The 23,318-nt window shown below is 42.6% G+C and overlaps 1 protein-coding gene across 1 annotated transcript in view; it reads right to left on the bottom strand.

The window, feature by feature from the left end:
• lpp (LIM domain containing preferred translocation partner in lipoma) overlaps positions 1-23,318 on the bottom strand; it is a 160,998-nt gene that overhangs the window by 68,459 nt on the left and 69,221 nt on the right. The window contains 1 exon segment of the mRNA XM_071202954.1: positions 810-1,379. Coding sequence (XP_071059055.1) covers positions 810-1,379 — 570 coding nt within the window.

Genomic DNA, 23,318 nt, shown 5'->3' with positions numbered 1-23,318 from the left:
CACACACACACACACACACACACACACACACACACACACACACACACACACACACACACACACACACACACACACACACACACACACACACACACACACACACACACACACACACACACACACACACACACACAGACTCTATTTGATCTAATAGTGTATGACTAATAGTGTATGACAAATGACGTGCCACACTTGGCCACGCAGCTGGAACGACCTCACACCACCTTTGCTTTGAAACGTTATAAACAGGTGGACTGATGAAGTGATTTCAGTGGTGCTGATGTTGTACTAAAGTAAACCAAAGCTTTTTATTTACCTTCAAATTCTACATACTCAAACTATCAACTAAAGGACTTGAGTAGTGAATGAAGGACATTGTGCATAAAAGAGTCTGAAATGAGTTGTCTTCCCACGGTGTCTGAGTCTTTCAGTCAGAGGAGCTGAACTATCCCAGAGAGGTTTGAAGACTGCTACGCTTTCCATTTAACAAGAGCAGGTTGAGGTGGTTCAAGTACCCAATCTGGACGGCTCACACACTCCTCCCTGTGGAGGCCTTCCAGGGATATCCAATTGGAAAGAAGCCCCAGGGCTACACGAGAAAGAGCTGGAGGGATTAACTATCCAAACTGCCCTGTGCACGCCTCGAGGTTCTCCAGTAGGAGTTGGGAGCCAATGTCGCCATTTTTGAGAATGGAAAGTAGCCCAACAATATAAAAAAAGGACGCCAGAATAAAAGAGGGAAGGTTGAATATGGTTGACTGTTGCCTAAAACTCTAAATATGTTTCATGTGGGATGAAAATGTTCTTACCTTTGGTGGAACAGCTGGTCCAGCAGTATAGGGAGCCAGGCTTGGTGGAACATCTGTGATGTAGGTCTTTCGGGGGTCTTGGGCGGGGGCAGGCTCAGCTCTCCTGGAGCTTAAGCCACCTACTTGGTGAACTCCTGGATGGTGCTGGTCTTGATACGCACCCTGGGCCATCTGGGAGAAGCCAGGCTGTGGTGGTCCATAGGCAAAGTCAGGGCCTTTGGGCTGGGCAGGCATGTACTGCACCTGTGCAGGGCTGCGAATGGGTTGCTGGCCGAAATGCTGCCCTATCGGGGCCTGATGCTGGGGGCCGGGCTGGGCGGACCTCACCTGGACATTGAAGGTGGGCTGGCTCGGGGTGGAGGCTGTGGCGTAGGAGGCTGGGACCGGCTGAGGAGCTGTTTGGATTTGAGGCTTGGTAGAAGAAGGGAGGGTAGACGAGCCGCCCCCTGGTGCCTGAGGTTTGGGTGTAGATTTCTTGGTGGCAGTAAGAGGTGGCTGGGTTGGAATGACCATACGCTTGTAACCAGTCACTGGAGCGTTTGGGGTGGAGGGTGCAGACAGGAGAGGGTTCTGAAACACAGCACAAGAGTTTGGCTCTGGTTAAACAAACAGCCGGAGTACTACATTTCACTGTCTGGGATGGAAATAAACATCTATGTACAACTAATCTAAAGAAAAGCTTTGTCAGCATGTCAATAGGCTCACAAGGTCATTCCAAAGATGTTACGATGTTCATCATCACATGTAATCATTATAATATTGGCTAATAAGGAATAAATACAAAGCATTGCTGAGGCTGATGTTATTAGTTGTACAGATATTTGGTGATAAAGTATGGAAGATCTTAAAATGTTGACCTGATGATGATCCTTGATGAAAGTCAACGATCACCAAAGTCGAAATACATGACAATCCTTCCAAACATCTTTGAGAACATCTCACTGAAAAGCATGAATGTCCTAACTTTCATAGAATCCAATCGTGTGGTTAGTTTCAGCCCGACAGCTCAACAGTGTCATCCCTGGAGCCATGCTGCTAGCATAGGCGCATTCACACCGCAGTACTTTTCCCACAAAGGTTCATGAGAACTTAGTTCATGAAAACTCTTTAGTTCTCATGAACTAAGTACAGATGAGATCGTACAGATCGCGTTCACACCGGAATAAGTCCCTGGGGGTGGATTAGGCAAATGAGCCGCTGACTTCACTTCTTCTTCTTCTGCTTTGGGCTTACTGGCAGGCTGCAAACAACTTCACGGTGTATACTGCCGCCCGAAGTCCCCGGCCGGAAGTCCCCGGCCGGAAGTCCCCGGAGTTGGGGACTGGCTTCTACTGAAGCCTTCCGAGTAAATCGCCAGAACGCCGACACCTCCTCATCTCCACCGCTCCCATGTTTTCTTTTGTGTTGCCATAAGTTAGTCTCTCTGCGTTTGTGCGCTGGGCTAATGCTAATGCTAATAATGCTAATGCGAGGATAATAAAATGGCGGCTTCACAAAACCTTTTTGGAGTTTTATGGGGCGTGGTTTGCAATCCGCCCAGCCAATCAGACATAGGAACCTTTTTCTCCCACGAAAGTCCCTGCTCTCTAGCAGGGACGGAAAAGGGGGTAAAGAAGGTTCTGATGAACTCATTTTAGTTCCGGCTCTTTTTGGTGTGAACGCGACATTTCGGATCTATATCGGAACTAACGTGGGAAAAGTACTGCGGTGTGCACGCGGCTATTGATGAAAGCACAACAGGACCAACTGAAAACAGTTGAATTGAACCGCTATTTACTGATACAGTGGTTTACGCTCAAATGATTATCCACCCTGCCGCCCCAGAGCCAATTACAAGGCTACCTCGATAGCAGATGCTCGAGTCTACACCAACCACAAGAGCCCATCATCTATGGCTAATAAAGCCAGAGAGGAAGGGATAAATTGTTTGGTAGAGGACGCCATGACAGCAGATTGGCAATGGCACTTGACACTTGTGCTGACTCCAGCTGCTTGGAGGGAAGGATGTTAAATCACTGAGATTTGTGGCGCTGGTGTTCCTGGGAAGAGACGGCTGTAAAGCAGCAACACAAGCCACTGCAGGGATTGTCAACATCTGAACAGCTGTGGCATTTTGATCTAATGTTCAATGGTTACATTTGATGCAAAGGCCAAACTAATACAGGATACAGCAGCGAGTGTCTCCCAGAATAACAACGTTTCACTCTGATGTCAGAGGCTTCTACCCTAAGTGTCTCTCATGTAAGTAATAATTGTTTTTCACTACCACTACATATCGGTGTCAGACGTTCAGCCAGTCTAAAAAGGGTCTTTCATTAACCTTGGATGGCCTTATTAGGTTACTGCCTGAAGCCAAACAAGCGGAGTCAATTACTAAATGTACAGCACTTCGGGAACAAAAGTGAACACTTGTAGTCTTTAGACCTTTTGCAACTCAGTTTGATGGGGTGTCTTCTAAAATGGGGCAGAGCAACAATTTCAATTGATTTCCCTTAAAGGCTTATCAAAGCATGCTGCACGGCATTGCCCCATATAACTGTGTGTTTCTGCACTGCTGCACGACATTAAGAGACACTAAGAGACACTTTAGTTTGAATTGAATCAGTAGAAAAGTATGAAGTAAAATTCTGTGATCCTCATAATGTGTTGAGATAAAAAGAAATCAGAGTATTGGTTGGAGGTGCATGCATGAACTTTGTCTAAATCCTATCTAATCAAAGTCAGAGGGGAGCCCTAAGGGACCATCAAAGCTCCAGAATATGCTCTGCTCTCACCCGACTCCGGTCTCAGAGATTAATGCTGATGTTAATTTGAAAAAGTGTGTCTGTCTGCATATGTATGGGAAATCTCCTCGATGCCCTTCAGGAAGTAAAATTACTTAATTTAAATGTTTCATGGGTTTTAAATACTCTAGATTATTAATTTATCTTTACGGCCTTAAAACCTACAGTAGCATTTAGTTAGCAAAGCAGTGGAAATGCAAATTGGCCCTGTGAAAATAATTACACTGTCATGGTACATTTTCCACAAATTACATAAAGAGAATAGATTCACGCCGTTCTGAGGGCGATGAAACTAATACATACATAAATGTCTATATTATGGCAGCAACCTGAAACTATATTGGTTTAACAAGATCCTTATCATAATCAAACAAGAACAACAAGATTGTTCACATTATTTTGACCCATTTTTATACCAAATTCAAAATCTTTACTAAATATGTTTTATTTGGTTATAACACATAACGTACTTTTCCCTCATCTTAATTTAAAAACGTGGTGTGTTTTCAAAAAAGTGTTATTTGTGTTGGTTTTACAACTAAGATCTATTTGGCACAAATATATAAAATCATATCCCAATTTATTTCCACTGATCGTTGATACAATGTGATATTTCATTAATGCCAATAACGATTTGGAATGATTTCATAATGATTTCATATCAAAAGGCTTGTTATCATGCACACATAAATGAAGACTCCATATTTTATAATTGTATAATTGCGCTCAGCTCAGCAGAATATGTTGGTGGTTCCTCGTGCAGGAAAACCCCAGAGGTGACGGGGCCTTCAGGGCTGCAGCTCCCAGACCGTGGAGCAGCCTCCCAGCACATGTCCGGACTGCTGAGTCTATTGCACTTTTTAAACCCCAGCTAAAAACCCACCTCTTTGCACTGGCTTTTAACACTAGATGAACATTACATTTTTATATTTGTATGTGTTTTTTATTTATTTATTTTTTATACGTTTCTAGTTATTGTGCTTTTAATCATTGTTTTATTATTGTACTCCCATTGTGTTATTTAATATTGTAGTTACTGCCTGTACAGCACTTTGGTCACTGAAGGTTGTTTTAAATGTGCTATATACATAAATAGAGATTGAGATATAATCCACTAAAGTCTGCTTGTGAACCCAGTTTGTGTCTGGAGGTCCGAGCTCGGATAGAGCATCGTACAGCGGTGGGTCTCTAACCCCCGCTCCACACACACACACACACACACTTTTAGAAAAGTTTCCCCTAATGCCTTCAGTGAAGTGAGCCCTCACTCTACACTGTAATTCAGACTGACTTTGCAAACAACTTAAGTGTGACATTTCACAGAGCCTCTGAAGAAAGCCTTTTGACACATTAAAACAGATTAGGAGAGACTATACAGGCCTTAGGGGGCCGGAGTAAAACTGTTAACTTTGCATTTCAAACCACAAGGGTGGGGGGATTTTTTAAGCAAGCTTGGGGAAAACCCCTTAAGAGGAAGAAGTTCTGCATCTTTTCACTCAACTTTATCCTGAATACAAAGCGGATCTTCTCCAGCTCCAATGTCCAATGGCATCGCTCTATTTCAGCAGCGTGCACTCTGAGCGCAGGAGAATTCACAGTCAACACTAAAGCGTTCCCCAATCTGCCTCCATTTGTAGTCACCTCCTGTCTGCGCAATCAGGCACAATAGTCACATTTAACAATCCATCAGCCGAGTGCAATTGAGGGTAGCAATTTGCGTTCTAAAATAGTTGGAGATAAGGCACATTAAATATGATTAAGCAATGTCTCTGAGGCACATGGCGAGACCTCTAGCTGTTTCAACTATCTCTCCGTTTGCAGATAGTGTGTTACACACACTGTCTATCTTATATCGGCTTCTCTTGTGGCTGCTTAAAGTGAAGCTGCATGACGGCCCGTCTCTACAAGGGAACACTCCAACAGTTTCATCAACAACATATACTGTACATCAAAGCTATGCTTTACTTTATTACATTATAATTAGAAAAACTGCCACATTGACCGGTTTTATTCATCTCAAATAAATATATAGGATGTTTGCTTTTTTTAAGCTTATTAAATATATTTTTTAACACGCACAACAAACACTAACACATTACAACAAAACAATTAAAGACACATTTTAGGAAGGTGTATTTCATAGGACTGTTAGCATTATTGTGAATTGTTAAGTACATGTGCAGCATGCACAACTACAGTATCTGCAGATGCTTCCCATCCATCCGTGTGAATGTCCATTATTCATTTGGGCAAAAGATAAAGAATTGGAAATGCTGGATATGTGAAAAGGTGACATATAGTTTTCCATTCTATCGCTTTCCAATGGCTCATTGTTTTTTTGTTTGCGATGTACTATACAGAACATGAATACACACTTATAATACAGAGTGAGATATGAATACACAGGCACTCTGTTCAGTTTCACCACCAACCATAAACACCATCAAGTTGAACATTAGGTCCATCTTTTGAAATGTATATTCTTATGTAATCTGCAAAAAACTGGGTTTCAGAAAAGAAAGTATGTAATACTCCTAGTATGATGTAACAACATCATATAAAGTAGGGCGTGTTACTCACTGATGCAACTAAAACTTTTTTTTTTCCTGGGCTTCTGGGCGGAGAAGAGAACAAGTCCCCGGGAGTCACCGATGGTGGCGTCTCCGCAGGGCTATTTCAACAGAAGAGGGAAATGTGTGTTTTGTGGCTCTCACACAGCACAAACTAATAGTTTCATTCACTTCCTGCAGTTCTCCAGGCCGTCTCTCTCTCACTGACTCACCCCTGGAATGAGCTCTTTTCCATGCACTTGTTGTGACCCGTTGTGCTCCAGGAGGTGAAATACTGCACAGCAGAACATGTCCATCGCTTACAGTGTGTCGATATCATCAATCCCAGAGACTGGAAACTCTAACTGTTCTCTCTGAGGCTATCTCTGTGTGTGTGTGTGTGTGTGTGTGTGTGTGTGTGTGTGTGTGTGTGTGTGTGTGTGTGTGTGTGTGTGTGTGTGTGTGTGTGTGTGTGTGTGTGTGTGTGTGTGTGTGTGTGTGTGTGTGTGTGTGTGTGTGTGTGTGTGTGTGTGTGTGTGTGTGTGTGTGTGTGTGTGTGTGTGTGTGTGTGTGTGTGTGTGTGTGTGTGTGTGTGTGTGTGTGTGTGTGTGTGTGTGTGTGTGTGTGTGTGTGTGTGTGTGTGTGTGACAGCTTATGATGCTAAGCCTTGTAGCATTGTGCTAGGCCTGCATGGTGTACAGAGGCCGGCTGTATGGACGGCCACAGCGTCGTGGCTCACACCAACCCTGTCACTGGTTCACCCTGTTGATGAAAGACAAAGGGCTGATACTGTGCGGTTTATTTGACGAACAAACATTGACGGAACACACTGAGCGCCCGCAGGCGTGCTTCTCTCCACAGTTGGTTGCCCCTGTCAGAACTCAGAACCTGCTGCCAGACTGACCTTAAGGTCAACGGGTGCCACCGGCTCTGTAGCAATAGCTCTGCTTTCATGCATCAACAATGCAATCAAAGAGAAAAGCAGCGTAATAAACAAACAGAAAGGAAAGTTAAACGCCACGGAGCCCTGTCATCACAGAGCTGGAGTGTCGACTTGACGCAGTCCTGGCAGCTCCAGGATGTAAGCTGCAGCAACACACACTCGTGGCGTCAGAGCCCTGAAGAGTTCAAATATCCATTGCAAAAAATAGCTGCCGTTGACCTTTTATGAGGACAGCAGCAGGAGCCATCGTTCCTCAGCTGACTTATTCAATGTCCTCTCCATCAGCTTGTTTACATGTGTTCAGCTGAGCTGCTGATTGGAGGAGAAATCTACTTTTGAAACACTGACCTTTGTGTGCAGCGGAGATCAAATGACAAAGCAGCAGTGATAACTTGATGTGCATTATAACGTGTGTGTTGTCTTAAAGGTGGGGGAGGTCATTCACTTCAGAAGCACTTGTTATATTCCATGGAATGCTCTTAACATCCCGATAGCAATGATTATATGAAGTGCTTTGACAATAAATACATTAAAAAAAATCATCAGTGGAAGCCGTGGTGCTCTAAAAAGCACGACCAATCATCTGGGCCGGCCCGGCTGAAGTAACTGGACGGCCTACCTGCCTGTCAGCCTTCCATCTGGGCACACACTTATCGCGTGCCCTCATTGGTCATGTGTGCGTGTGGTCATGTGTGTTGGAGGAGGGGCTCTGTGAGGAAGTCTGAAGGAAGGGGCAGATTTTTTCGGCTGCATACTTTCAAATTCTAGCGCACTCAAGCTGGTTTCTCCATTCTTACCTACCCTACCCTTAAGAGAAGCTTAAATCAGAGTGTCTTAGTTGAGAGTGAGTCAAAACAACAGGACGGCAACACACATGGACAAAGTAAAAAGAGCTCCTAAAACACAAGGGCACTATGGCCCTATGAGGTATGAATGCATTTAAGTGTTTTTATGTAAAGTGTATCTCAAGACAACAATAACATGCTATTTCCTCAGATGAAGATGGTTAAGAGCCTGGAAACCTGTGAGGTCAAACATGACACAGGATAACTATCCATACTCACGCAGCTTGGACACAAATAGAGTCCTAACTGTAAGTGAAACTTGGTTACCAACAGTAGAAATTAGAAACCTACATCGAAAATAACATTGACATTTATAATATTGCACATTTCAAAATAATCAACCTTGGAGTTGCCTTGCTCAAAAGTATGTTCGCTGAGTGTCCTTCATAATACCGCTCTATGCTCTTTATAGAGTTTTTCTTTTTTGATAAAGGACATTTCTGAGGGAGGGACAGTGAAAGAATGAAAGCATGTCAGTGCACACAGACTTAATAGAGTCCGGACCGACAGAGAACAAGTCCACAGCATCATGATAACCCTGTGCAGCATCTTCCTGTACCTTACAGCTGTTTGCTAAACAAGGTGTTTACATCAGTCCAATGACAGCAGCCCAACAGAAGAGGACTTTATTCTAAGCTAAGCTAATTAGCTACATATTTAGCCAACTGATAAGAGAATGGTTTCAATATGTTCATCCTTCAACAAGAATTCAAATGTATTTCTCAAAATGCCAAACTATTCTTTCAATCTGATTCAACAATAATGACATAATAATATTTTGTTTTGTTTTTTTGTGCCAGGTATTACCAGCTATATACAACGTTGTAATGTGTACAAGATAATCCATTTGTTTTTGCCCAATAAGAACTGGCTCTCCCAGTTATAGCAGCTTTTATTTAAACACAATCTGAATGATTCTACGTGACATGAAATATGTTGATTCAATGGTTATCCACGTGTTTATAAAGAAAACTCTCAACCCCCCATAGAGGTAGAGTTGAAGTGTAAGAGATGATGTGCTCCTGAAGGCATGCAGAATTGAAATGGAGGCCATCCCTTGAGATGCCTCCAGATTGTGAGCCCCATAAGGGGGGCAGAAGAAAGGTCACAGCCCTAACACTCTCTTAGGGAGCTGAGACACAGCCAGGGTGGTCCGCAGTCTGCACTCCCTGCCACCAATCAGCATACGCCATTATCAGTGGGAGCCGTGGGATTGAGCAGCCTATCATTGTGCCATGTTGTGACAGCGAGTGCCATCTCCAGTGCCATGCCTGCTGAGAGGGGGGTGTCATGCAGGGCTTGACTGGCACTGAGTGATGGGAGCCTCCTCAGGGCGCTCTTTGGGAAGGGTCCATCTCAGCAGCATTCCAAGCACTTGGCTTCAGCTCAACTGTCAGCAGACTGCTGTAATGCCTATCAGTTTGTGTGGACATGAACACGTATCCCACAGACATCTTCTCTGATGCAGACGCTTTAGCTCACTTGCCTTTTTTACTGTTGGAGTAGAAAGCAAACCAAGGGGACGAAGCTCTGAATGTTCCAACTCGTCTGCTATTGGTCAGATGACGATTTAGCAACAGACAATATTTGAGTGGTTCCAGTGTAGCAAGATGATATACAGATAACAGATATTGGATCAAAACATTAAACCAAGTTGGAAATGAAAGATGACATGTTTAATGCAGACCAAAGGTGCAAACTAAAAGCCAAATTGTCGATTGCCAAGATTCAGCAGGTGCGTTCCGCCCCTTTTTTCTCCGACTGTTTACATGCATGCAACTGAGGCTTTCTAAAACGTGTTTGCCCTTTACTTTTCTGACTACTAATGGAAGCGAGAACACTCCCAGACCAAAGTCTTGTCCCGTTGCCTTCAGACTCTGCATTCACGTGCAGTCTATATGTCGAGATCAGAAGAAAGCAAACTCACTGGAGGGTTGCAAACACCCTTAGATCTTCCATGTGGGTCCTTTGATGCAAGAGGTTCTGGACCTCTTTGTTCGAAAAGGACAAATGGCAAAACAGTAGGGACCCACTGCACAAACATATGACCCCACTCCACACGTTCAAACCAAAGTCAAGTCCCAAGCCAGGTTACACATACTGCCAACAGTGAAACAGTGTTCTCTCCCTACATCACAATAAGAGTTTACTAATGGACACGTGAACTCTGAAGTCCATATCACACGGTCACAACCTTTTCCATCACAGGCACTACAGAGCTTAACAACAGCTTCATTGGACTTTCTAGAAAGCATAAACAAGTGCACACCTTATTGAAACCTTATTGACATTGAAACAAACAAAGACACGGCTCCAGTGCACTTCGTGTATGTTCTGTAATGACACTCAGGCCGGTACGTTTAGGCAGCTCAGGCTTTCAATGTTGTATTCACAATGCTACACATTATTGTTGCACAGTGTGTGGATGAATCAGGACCAGAGACCAACTTAGATCTCATCAAACGGGACTGAATCCGATCAGAACAAGGTTCTAATGGAGGCAGTGCATTAGAGTGTAATTGGGATGAAGATGTCATGGCTTCATGTGGAACTAAATGGTTACCTCATGGGTGTTACAGTGGATAACTAGTAAAGGGTCAGCTTCTGTGGAAACGTGTCTATTCAACAAATACACTGCATGATAATCGTTTCAGTGACCATAGTAATATAATATACTAGACAAAATAAAAAATGTCATAACTGGAAAACAAAGAAAATGTGCTTATCAGCAGAATAAGAATGCTTTAAAGAAGGGGTGTCAAACTCAAATACACAGTGGGCCAGCATTTAACAAATGGGTACTAGTCGAGGGCCGGAATGGTTCAATGTTTATTGCAAAACGTATTAAATAACTTATTGCACATATTAAACCTGAAACTAAGAAGCTTAAATAATTGCCTATTATTAAAGCTTTCAAATTAAACGTAAAATAAATGAAAAATCAGTTGCATTAATTTCTTATGGCTCTATCTGCAGCTTTTCCGGAGTCATTTCTTATGATTCCATTTTTCCACAGGCCAACAACGGCTTCAAAAAAACATGCCCTGTTGTCGCAAGAAAAAAAGTGCAAAAAGGAACCTCAGTTTGCTACTCTGTGATTTCATTTAATTTCAAACCTTTATTTATACAGATACATCCCATTGAGATCATTGATCTCTTTTTCAAGGGAGACCTGCTCAAGTAGTTCCACATGAAACATAAAAACATAAACAGAACAACAAAAGGACATCATACAGCACCATTTACAAAATTATCCACATAAGCAGGTACCAATAGCTTCCGATTGAGTAGCATCCAACCGAGCTTTAAAAACATTTAGTGGCACCAGATTGTTCAGTTTCCATTTAAATTGCAGACTATTCCAAGACAGAGGAGCTGCATCTAAAAGCTGTCTTCCCTAAGACAGTCCTAGCAGTTGGCACATTTAATAAAACCACAGCATTCGATCTCAGGCAGTAGCCACCTACAATTTACCGTGAGATCAGGGAGCAGATATAAGATAGAAGTGATGCTAGTTCAAGCCAGATACTTGGCATCTCATCTCGGGTGCAAGTTCATCAATGTTTGGGCTCAGGCTATGAGCTGATGAAATCCTCAGGATTGAGTGAAGGTGTGCGTGCAATATACCGGTGGGCCAGATCTAACAGTAATTAGGGCCCAAGCACGATGTGCTAGGACCCGACGGCATCCTAGCACGAAGTGCGAGGAAACTTATTGTTATTGGTGGTATTATTAGGGCCTGACCTATAGGGCTGCACGATTTTGGGAAAAAATCTAATTGCGATTTTTCTGACAAATATTGCGATTGCGATTTGAATTGCGATATTTATTTTTAAGCGAACCAATGGAAGTTTATTGTAAAATGCGGCCATAACTCCGGCTAGGAAGGTCGTATCAACATACTCCTGTCTCTAGCACCCCCGCAGCCCGAGCTACGAGTGAAAGAACTAAACTTACATGAAACTTCCGTTGGGTTGCTTTAAAGTCGAGCTTCAGTTAAAGATTCACCCTTTTAGATGTAGAACATGTGATGGAGCATCGCTAACCTGACTCAGATGGTTTGTTTCACCAAACCATCTAAAGCTCCATTGGAAGCCATTTGGAAAGGGCAGGCACTTTCAAAAGCACTTGGCAGGTGATTGGATCAATCTGTCTATCACCTGCTATCATGGGCCACTTCTGATTGATTAACAATGGCTGGTACATGTGGAGCACAGCACTTCTGATTGGTGTGGATGACTGACACACAAGAAGAAAAAGAAAAAATGTAAAAAAAAAAGTTCAAAAAAATCGCAGGCTTTGCGATTTGATAATCGAATTTCGATTTAAAATCGATTAATCGTTCAGCCCTACTGACCTATTGTCATTGGTAGAGCACGAAGTGTGCGAAGACCTATTGTAATTGACAGAATTCTTATTTTTATTCTTCTCGTTCTGTAGTTTCTACCTGGTTTTGAGGGGGTTACGACACTATTCATGAAGCGACATTTGACAATGCCGGCAGGACGGGTAAACAATTTACATTCTGGATTCGATGGGTGAAACATTTGCTACATGCTCTCTAGCGCCACCTGTGAAAATTCAGTTTACTAAAAATGTACATAGTCGCAGCGTAAGTCTGACGGACCTGAAATTTGGCACACTTATCCGGGTGGAGCTGCTCTACATATTATTCTCTTGTATCCCGAAGCTCCGCCTACTTTTATTTTTGTTTAATTAGCATAATGTGAAAAACAGTGAAATATTAACTTAAATATCAATTTCATGATTTTCAACACCAAACTTAGTGCACAGCATCAGTGGATGGTCAGACACATTACTGTAGAAAATGAGCATGAAGTGTGGAAAAATGTGGCCGACATCAATCGAAACGTATTAGCAAAAAGGTGTGGCCTAGACATAAATGCTCACAATTCATCCGAAATGAATCCAAATATCACACATTTCGGTGGATATTTCGGTCTGTTTTGGGGAATAGGCACAAAAAAGCATGTTCATTTTGGACAATAGGGGGCGCCAAAAACACAACAAATGTATACCTCAAGAACGGATGGACGAAATACATATATTTTGTCATAGATATACTGGCAGGATGACTATAAACTGAGATTTAAAGTGTCGCAACCAATGATGAATGTGGGCGTGTCCTATTCAGTTTATTCTCAAAATTGAAGGGTTAAAAACACGTACGGACACATAACTTTGTGTTAAAATGAGTTACGGCCTTTAAACTCGGAACAGACGTGACAGCCCACAACCTTTTCCAGACTGTAATCGTACGTTTTAGCAAATACGGCTCAGTAGCGCCCCCTATAGGGCGATAGTCACATATAGTTTCTCCAAATTACCCGAATTTCACCAGACATTCCTCATGGAATTGCGGATATATTTCAAAATGGCTTCCATTAGCCCCGCCCCCCAGAAAGTCGGCCATTTTGAAAAATTGCCATTATTCATGCATTTTCAGCGTATTTTTGCAAACACCTCCTAGAGAAAAGATCGGAAAAATTCCAGTCCAGGACAAGTTCAGCCCATATCCAATATCATGCTAAATTGCGAATAAAATAGTTGCTAGCTCAATCGGGGCGATATTTGACGATTTAGTAGTTTTCCAAACTACTCGCATATGGTTGTTCCAATATCCACGAGACGTTGTATACACATTGCTCTTATGATTGTGGACATCTTTCAAATTGCCTTCCATTTGAACCGGCCCTCAAAAAGTTGGCCATTTTCAAAAATGTGCAGTTTCAATGCCTTTTCTGCAAATGTTTGCAAAGGCCTCCTAAGGAAATGGCCGGAAAATTTCCATTCCAGGACAAGTTCAGCCCATATCCAATGCGATGCCAAATTGTGAAGGAATAGTTAGTCGCTCGAACAGGGAGCTCACAGGCTAGAATGTACCATTTTCCAACATTTAAATGTCAGATAAGCTACTCTGCCTTCCACATCATATGTCTCTCACACACACACACACACACACACACACACACACACACACACACACACACACACACACACACACACACACACACACACACACACACACACACACACACACACACACACACACACACACACACACACACACACACACACACACACACACACACACACACACACACACACACACACACACACACACACACACAGTTTCTCTCTTCTCAGCACACACACACACACACACACTGCTGGCAATGATGTTGAGTGTTAGTCCAGCAGCTCCCTCTGCTGGCGGCACATGCAATTACAACAGACACATATACACTCCATAACACACACATACAGCTATTAAAGCATATAATATATATCAGGCTACAGCCATATGTTATGATGTGAAGCACTATTTGGTTTCATGAAAAATATCAACTGTTTATTTGTAGATATCTACTTAAGCATACAAATAAAGTGTGTAATGTTGGCCTGTTACTGATATTATTGAGAGATATATATTATACACACTATTCTGCTTTCTGCACTGGCCTCAGCAGCTCTTCACACTGTAAATGTCGTCTCACAATTAAAGCAGTTGTATTAAAAACATACATGGCCTAATATCCAGAGGAAATTGCGTTTATTGAGTAAACAAACGGTCAAGGGTAGAAAGTCTGCACAACCCACTGCACCGCACGCCACGGTTACTGCTCCTCCAGACAGCCTCCGCGATAATCGATCGTCAACGAGCCTTTACAGAAATGTGTTTTCCTTCGAGGCGGCGCGCCCACATCATTTGGGAGGACTCGCGCATCGCTGCTTGACGCCGGGACGACCGGCGACCCTCCCCGACAGGCGCTCGGACGCGAAGGCCCGCCCACAACTGCGTGCACGTCTGTGACCGCAGTTTTAATTAGGGCCCGAGCACGGAGCGCTAGGATCCAATGGTGTAATGCCATTGCAATGTCATGTGATGTGTATGTGGCATTTTTCGGAATAGTGCTGAATGCCTTTGCTAAGGCCGGGTCTTTCCTCAGTGTATATTCCATCATAGACAAAACAGTCCACTTTCCACGTCTTCTCTTGACTCCACAGCATCCAACGTCCCCCTGAGCGGTTGCTGGTGTGACACAAGGAACTCAATGACGTCCACGATCACACTTAAATATTGGCGATTTCTTGCCAGTTGCCCCTCATTAACAAGCGTAGAGACCTCAGATCCTGTAGCACTACGAGCACCATATTCGATCCAGAGAGCGTTGCATTTCAAATGTTCCTTGCTGGATGCATGTCTTGAAAAACCTTTAGTGCTATCAGTTGCACATTTCCAATTACAGAAGCCGATTTGTGTGAAGGCTTTGTCTGCATTAGCACTACACCCTATGTTAAACTGTCTACATGGAAAGCAAAATGCAGCATCAGCCACAACTGAATATTCCAGCCACTTTCTTCCGTTAAACCAATTCTTGGTAAAGGTGCGTTTTTGGCCATTAATTATTCGGACAGGGTAGGACTGCAGGATAACCTGGGCTGGCCCCTCTGTCCCAAGATCGTCAGGCGCAGTGGCATTAAAAGGTGGAGCTGGAGGTGGCCGTTGACCCATTCTAGTGCTTATTGTGGAACAAGATGCTCCGGCCGCTGCCGGAACATCTTCTCTGGCTGGTGGAGTTAACTCGCTCTGGACTAAATCCCCTCTCTGGAAGCTCGGCCTCCACAAATATAAATTCAATATCTCAGAATGTTTAAAAGATATCAAAAGTAAAAGTCAAGTTTGAATAGCTGAAGGTCTTGTGGTCATTTGAAAGTTGGAATGAAGGGTCTGGCTGAAATTATGTGGAAGGAGATGCATTTGGCGCAAAGTGTAGGAAAACAGGATTTGAAGGCATCTCCCATTGACTTCAATGTTAAACAAATAGTTTAAAAAGCTGAATATTTCAAAAAGTATGAAATATTTTTGAAAAAGTTGAAGGTTTCTTATCAATTGCTGAAAAAGGCTGAATAGTTTAATATTTGAATGGTTTCTGTAGCTGAAAGTAAGCTGAAGTTATGGAGAGCTAAAGTATTGGCTGATTTGAAGGTTCTTCCCATTGACTTCAATGTAAAAAAAAGAGTTTAAAAAGCTGAATATTTCAAAAAGTATGAAATATTTTGAAAAAGTTGAAGGTTTCCCATCGATTCCTGAACAGGCTGAATAGTTTAATATTTGAATGGTTTCTGTAGCTGAAAATAAGCTGAAGTTATGGAGAGCCAAAGTATTGGCTGAAATAAGTTTAAGGGGAAGAATAAAGTTTTGAAGTACTATAGTGGAATGCTGTAAACAGCATTCGCACTAATTAGTGCAAAATCTTTTTTTCACTTTAATTTAAAGGGGGGGAGGGGATACAAAAATGTGGTTATAATGGAAGTATATGGTACACATCTTGTAGGTTAACAGTCCCTCATTTATTATTCAGATGTATCAGCTGATTATACTAATAATAAAGTCCAAATAGTTTTTAGAATATTGAATTATAGTGTATTTTTTCAAAAAAGCAGTTACTGGTATACGATCAAAACTGTTATCTAAAGGGTTATATTTGTATCGTAATTAATGAAATCATTATGTAAATTCTTCATGAAAAATTTGAGGAAAAAAATTTGAAAAATATTGATCCGTCATCATTTTATTGCAGTTCAAATACAAATATTTGATGTTAACATTCCCAATGTTACTTTTTTTAACAGGGCATTACGTGCAAATTGAAATTGTTTCCAAAATATGAAAATATATTAAAAGATTATACAGTAATACAAAATAGGACCAATGTTGTCAATGGCTGCCTACTCCACTCCCCCATCTCATAGAAGTTTCCAAAGATTTTCATAATCATGCTTTTTGGTCTCAATTTTTCTGGCTCTTGCTTTCGGATTGTTAGCTAAGCAATGGCTTTGAAGCCAAGTCTTGACATATACATCTGGTCTGAAGTTCTGAACTTGTTCAGTGGAGGGCCAACACACTTGATGAAAAGCAAGGCTGACATGCTTTTTACCTCTAGGGAGCTTCTAGTTGTGGTTAAAATGTTCATCTGACTAAACCCACGTTCACACTCAGCTGTGGAGATGACCAGAGTGTTCACTGCTTGAAGGAGGGGTTTCAGCTCTTCTGGTGCTGGTGGTATCATTTCATCAACAGTTGTGAGTCTTACCAGCTAGCTAACACGAGAGAAACACGTATAACTCCAAACTAAGTTGTTATTGCTGCTTATGTCCATAGATTCCACCTTTGGTGACTAAAGTAGTGAGTAATGACTAAGATTACTGACTCTTGACTTACCTGAAATGTAATTTTTAGTATTTTTAAATATGTAGTCCCTCAGATCGCGTTGTCCTCCTGGTTGCTTTGCCATTGTGATGACCGTTACCTGCGCTTCTGGCATCGATCAAACAGGCGCATCACGGCGCTCTGGCGCCCTCTAGGGCACTCGCATAGTATAGCGTCAGTGCCTTGGTAAAAATATCATTGCGTGTGTGCGTGCTCCCTCGCCCACAGTATTTTACTCAAAATGCGCAAAATTAATGTTGAAATAGCAGTAATACCAGTGCCACGTTCATTGATAAAATTACATAAGGGATGGAAAGGGGGAATGGCAGTTTTAGAAGGGGGATGATTTTGACCGTTTTTATTTCAGGGGGGATGCCATCCCCCCTCATCCCCCCTCATCCCCCCTCAACTCGAGTACTGGTTATTAGCATCTGGTTAGCTAGCTATGCTAACGAATATAAGAAGCTTTTTCTCCAACCAGTGAGGTAAAGGCACATCTTTATATGATCATTATAGTTATAAAAAAATAAGAGAACAAAGTAAACAGGTATAAAATACTATATATCTCAGTAAAAATGATTAGTAAACAAGAATATAGTTTGAAAGGGGAGTGATTTGTAAAATATCCATAAAGTACACCAGATTGATGCTTTTAACTCCCCTCCCCCCCCCCACCACTTAAATCATGTTCACATGGATAGGAAACTAAATACTTTTGCACACATCTTTCTGTTTTGGTGGTCATGCCACACCGTGCACGCGCGAGTCATGGTAAGATATCTGGATTAAGAGGTTGCTTTTTCCTTGCACAGCATGAAAGAAAGACCAAATGAATCTGTGATTTTAGTATTTTTAAGCAGAGATCAATAACTTGTATACGGCCCTCGGAGGATATTGTAAAAATGGAAATGGCCCTTGAGAGGAAAAAGGTTCCCCACCCCTGCTCTAGAGTCTAACTGCCATGAGAAAAATCGGTACCACTTTACAATAAGACTACCCTTATAAAGGGTTTACGAATAGTTTGTAATTAATTTATTAATTAAGTTGTGAAAACTTTATAAATCATTAATACGTTTTTATAAGATTTGAGATAAACAGGGCAACTGTGACCGGTTGCTTGCCAAATAGTGAGCCCACATGTATCTGTACTGCTAAGCCTTATTAGAAATGTTAGTAACTCATTAATAAATGGGAATGTGTTTTACACTTTACAATAAGGCTCCCTTTTGGCAGTTATAAATGTTAGTAACTCATACATAAATGGTCATAAAGAGATGCCAAGAAACATCAAGATGGAAGTGGAGGAATACACTCACTGAACAACAGATACCAAGGATGCTGGCTGATGAAGAAGACGAAGTAAGCTAGGTGGCCAATATAAGGCTTAGTCATCTTGCCAAATAGTGAGCCTGTGTTGACGTATGAAAACTATGTTAGAACTGGTTTATAAATGGTTCTTAATGATTAATAAAGTGTTTACAACTTAATTAATAACCTAATTATTTATGAATCCTTTATAAGGGTAGTCTTATTGTAAAGTGGTCCCGAAAAATCGAATCAATGTTCCACACTCCGCCACTAGATGTCAGTCATTGTACCAATACGGTTTATATCATACACAGCATAGTATTATTATTATAGTAAAAATCAAATCTAAACTAATGTAATATTGAATCCCACACTTGACGATTGAGAACATATATTCATAACTTACCTCGTTTAAAGCTTTGTTGTAGTACTATGTCAATATTTATAATTCAATGCAGGTAGCCTACATTGAATTACAAGTAGAAGAAGAAGACGTAGAGGTAGAAGAAAAGGTAGTAGAAGAAGAAATACGCTACAAACAGGCACAACTCTGTTAATCTGGTTTTTACTGACATCATGTAACATTTTATTTCACCTTGCTTTATGTTTTTTAACGCACATTCAAAAACGGGAGCATTTTCCGAAGTTTCAATACCGGCCACCGAAAACGAGGACTTTGCCCAGAAAACGGGGACGTTTTGGTCACCCATCCGACTGTGTTTACAGCTAAGCACACACGCTAACATGAATTAAGACTACAAGCTCACTTGGGGTTGAGGCTTTTTTACACGTTGCTTGACTGCCTGCCCACATATCTGATCTAAACATAGTAACGTATATTGGGGGAAATAATTATTTAAAGTTATTTAATAAATGTGATATTTATCGTACTTTTTGATGGATGAATGATGCTCAAAGTGAGGGGGCAAACAATACAACTGAAGGGGCAATGCCCCCTTTTGCCCCCTCGTGGCGCCGGGCCCGGGTCAGGGTCACAAGGGACCTGCTGATGGCGGCTGACACTGGATCCCCATCTCTCCTCATCCTCCTGGATCTGACTGCAGCATTCGACACTGTCGACCATAACATCCTCCTTCAGCGCCTCCAATACACCATCGGACTCTCTAACTCCGCCCTGAGCTGGTTCCAGTCCTACCTGTCTGGAAGAACAGAGTACGTCTCCTTGGGAGGTGCGAGGTCCCAGACACACCCTGTCACCTGTGGTGTCCCTCAAGGGTCGGTCCTCGGGCCCACTCTATTCACCCTTTACACTCTGCCCCTTGGCCGTGTCATCAGCCAGCATGGCATATCATTCCATTGCTACGCTGATGACACGCAGCTAAAGACAGACCCAATGCCACATGCATCCTCACTGTCACCATCAACATCCTTTAACACCTGCATTGAGGAGATAAAGGCCTGGATGCGAGAAAACTTCCTGCAGCTAAATAGCTCCAAAACAGAGGCTATTTTAGTTGGCAAACCAAACCAGGTCCAGTCATCCCCCATAACCCACATCACCTTTTCTGGTCAAAACATACCCCTCTCCACATCAGTTACAAATCTGGGTGTAAGATTTGACAGACATCTGACCTTTGACACCCACATCAAACACCTGTGCAAAACCTCCTTCTACCACCTCAGGAACATTGCAAAACTCCGTCCTAAACTCTCCCTGTCAGATGCTGAACAACTGGTCCATGCCTTCTTTTCCTCAAGGCTTGACTATTGTAACGCTCTCCTCACCGGGATTCCGGGCAGGAGCCTTCAGAAACTCCAATACGTGCAGAACAGTGTACACGCAACCTCCGTTCCACAACAAAGCATCTGCTTCGCCCCCCCAGGACCAAATTCCGCACAATGGGGGATCGGGCTTTCTGTGCAGCTGCTCCTCACCTGTGGAATTCCCTCCCAGACCACCTGATGACTCCACAGACCACTGACGCCTTTAAGAAAGGCCTAAAAACCTTTCTTTTAAAAAAAGCCTTTGATTAAACTTTTGTTTCTTTTATTTGTTTCTTACACCTCTTGTAGCACTTTGGGATTGCTGTTAGCAATGAAAGTTGCTTTATAAATACAATGTATTATTATTAGAGTCCACAGAGCTGGGCATGATGAGAGGTCAGTGCCTGCTGCTGCTCGGCTCCTGATGAGAGGGTTATTATGACTCTTGTGAGACTGGCCGTTGAGCGGCCCGACCAAGCAAGGAGGCAGAGGCAAAACGTCCCAAATACAACCCGGTGTGGACATGTATTACTCACGGGCACATGACACAGCCTGAATCTCGCTGTTCACGTGAGCACAGTCACCAGCCACAAGAATCTCACACACCAAACAAAACAGGAAACACAGAGCCTAAATACCCACATGTGAGGGGGGAGGAGACAACACAGGGAACCAGGTGAACATAATCAGGAGCAACAGACAAAACGGGAGGGGGAATACTTTTCAAAAAACACATGTGCAATATACAAAGCCCGAAGCCGTCAGTCCAACTCTCATCTGGCTCCTTGTTAGCCCCCCCCCAACAGATGTGATGTGCTCAGACAGGCTGCGCTGCGTGTTAGAGGGCTGGTTGGAGCAGGATTCAGCATGAACACGCTCTCTGTTGGTTCCTCCAATCAACAGGCTGACGACAGGAAGCCTTATTCAAATCTTAGAAGGGGATCTTAAGCATTTGATAAAGGGACACAACGATCTGGATCAGAGCCAACCTGAGTTCACCAGGTGATCACTCAGCTGATCCCCTCGTGTGGAGTAATCAGTAAAGATGATTTTTGTTCAACCCATACTTTCATATCTTTTTTCAACTCATTCATATTGGTAGGGATTATCAAAATGAGGTGTATGCTCTGTTTTATGATGACTCTCATTGACTCAGCAGTGGAACAAATACATCCCCGTAATTCATATGATATTTCTTTAATATCACGTACACCTTCTAATTTACTTCATTCTACTCAAACAACCCTTATAACAATATAATGTAATGTCAAATAAATAACATCAGTAATATTGCAGGTGCAAAGCTTCTGTGTTTCTCTCACGGCTGAAACATGTTGCTAAAACACCTCCAGATTTGTCAAGTAAAGAAGTCAGCTGGTAATAAATGTAATCAACACACTGAATACATGGCCTGGAGAAATGGGGATGGGACTGCGTCATGGTCGAAGCTACAAAAGCATGACCTATGTGGTGTAAATGAGCCGAAGTGAAAACAGAAACAAATGTCTCATCATATTCATGACGTCCTGCCCACTCAGATTCAGGCATGTTGGATTTATATCTGGTATGACAAGAGAAAAAACAGAGCTCTCAGAACAAAGAGCATTGTCTTTCTAATCAAGGCTGGCTTCCTTGTTGCTATCGCAGGATGAAGCAAACAAACTGTAACACAAACTCAGATAACTGTGTCAAATAACAAATGGCCTCTAAGATAGAAGTGGAAAGAGAACAAATGGGAATTATATAACGATCACATTTCATTACCCACTGTTATGCCACAGAGAATACCAACTAAAGCAAACACAATTGTTTTGATGTCTGTGAAGCATCAGTGCCGGCTGAATGTCTGCAGCAATGCTGCTTAGATGTTTATGAATGAGCAGCAACGTCCACTGCAATTCCATCTGGGAGGTGGGTGCACATAAGGTCCCCCTGCTGATTCAAACGTAACGTCGGGGGGGGGGCTTTCCCCGCGCAGAGTGGCTTATTGATTTTGGAGAGCTGGCTGTAATTGATTGCATGCAGAAAGCTGTAAATCGAGATAAGTTGTTACTCTTGGCTTATACATGCAGAAGACTCCGACAGCAGTTGGGACAGCGCTGGAAACCTGAGCCGTAACACAGACTGTGAGGAGGAGGAGGAGGAGGAGGAGGAGAAGCTGTGAGAGAGCAGAGCACGGCTGACAGGAGCAGCTGGGGAGGGGAGGAGGTCAACCTGAGTTAATCAGCTAGAATCAGCATCAGCTGAGAAGAGAGAAACTGTGTGTGTGTGTGTGTGTGTGTGTGTGCGTGCGTGCGTGCGTGCGTGCGTGCGTGTGTGTGTGCGTGCGTGCGTGCGTGTGTGTGTGTGTGTGCGTGCGTGTGTGCGTGCGTGCGTGCGTGTGTGTGTGTGTTGCTTGTAATAGAAACATCTCAAATGGAAAACAGCTCTCTCCCTGAGCAGGAAAGCTCTCTCACACGGGGACAGAGAAAGGGCATCATGGCAGCGCACAGATGCTGCCTTATAGGCTGCAGAAACAGGGTTAAGCCAACAAAATGTCTGATACATAACATGTCATGATTTATACATGACATGGCATGTATGTGTACTCTGCTGAGACACAGGTGGTGTGGCCTCAGGAAGTTGCAGCAGGTAGTGTTAAAAATAAAGGCGCTGTGCCTGACCCTGGCAGGTAAAAGCACCACGACGCCATACATTAGTCAGTGTGACTGCTTGCAGGATGGCTCTCACCCATCTGTACAGGTGCACATCAATTTTTCAAGTCGTGTTGACAAAAGCTTTCAGACGTATACTGCACGTATTTGACCCAACAAAGGTGTGCACTTATACTATATTTTATTTAAGGGAAAGATGGCATGTGTTTCAGCAGCTGCTAGTCCAACATCCTAAATAGTGTTTGTAACTCTGTGCCATGTGAATATGCAACTTTTGTGCAATGTATACTTGCGTATGTACGTATTACGTTCTCATGTCAAGTTAAGAAAACAAATGAAATTATTACAGATTACTTAATATTCTATAATTATATTGGTTATAATACGAAGTTTACTCATTAGAACAGTAGTAGAGACTCAAAATAGAGTTCATTTTATTGTCGAAGGCATTCGCTCGTGAATCAGAA

The sequence above is a fragment of the Pseudochaenichthys georgianus genome, chromosome 4 (assembly GCF_902827115.2).
Source record: "Pseudochaenichthys georgianus chromosome 4, fPseGeo1.2, whole genome shotgun sequence".
Lineage (NCBI taxonomy): Eukaryota > Metazoa > Chordata > Actinopteri > Perciformes > Channichthyidae > Pseudochaenichthys > Pseudochaenichthys georgianus.
Note: the sequence above shows the minus strand (reverse complement) of the source record. Positions and strands in the feature narration are given on the sequence as shown.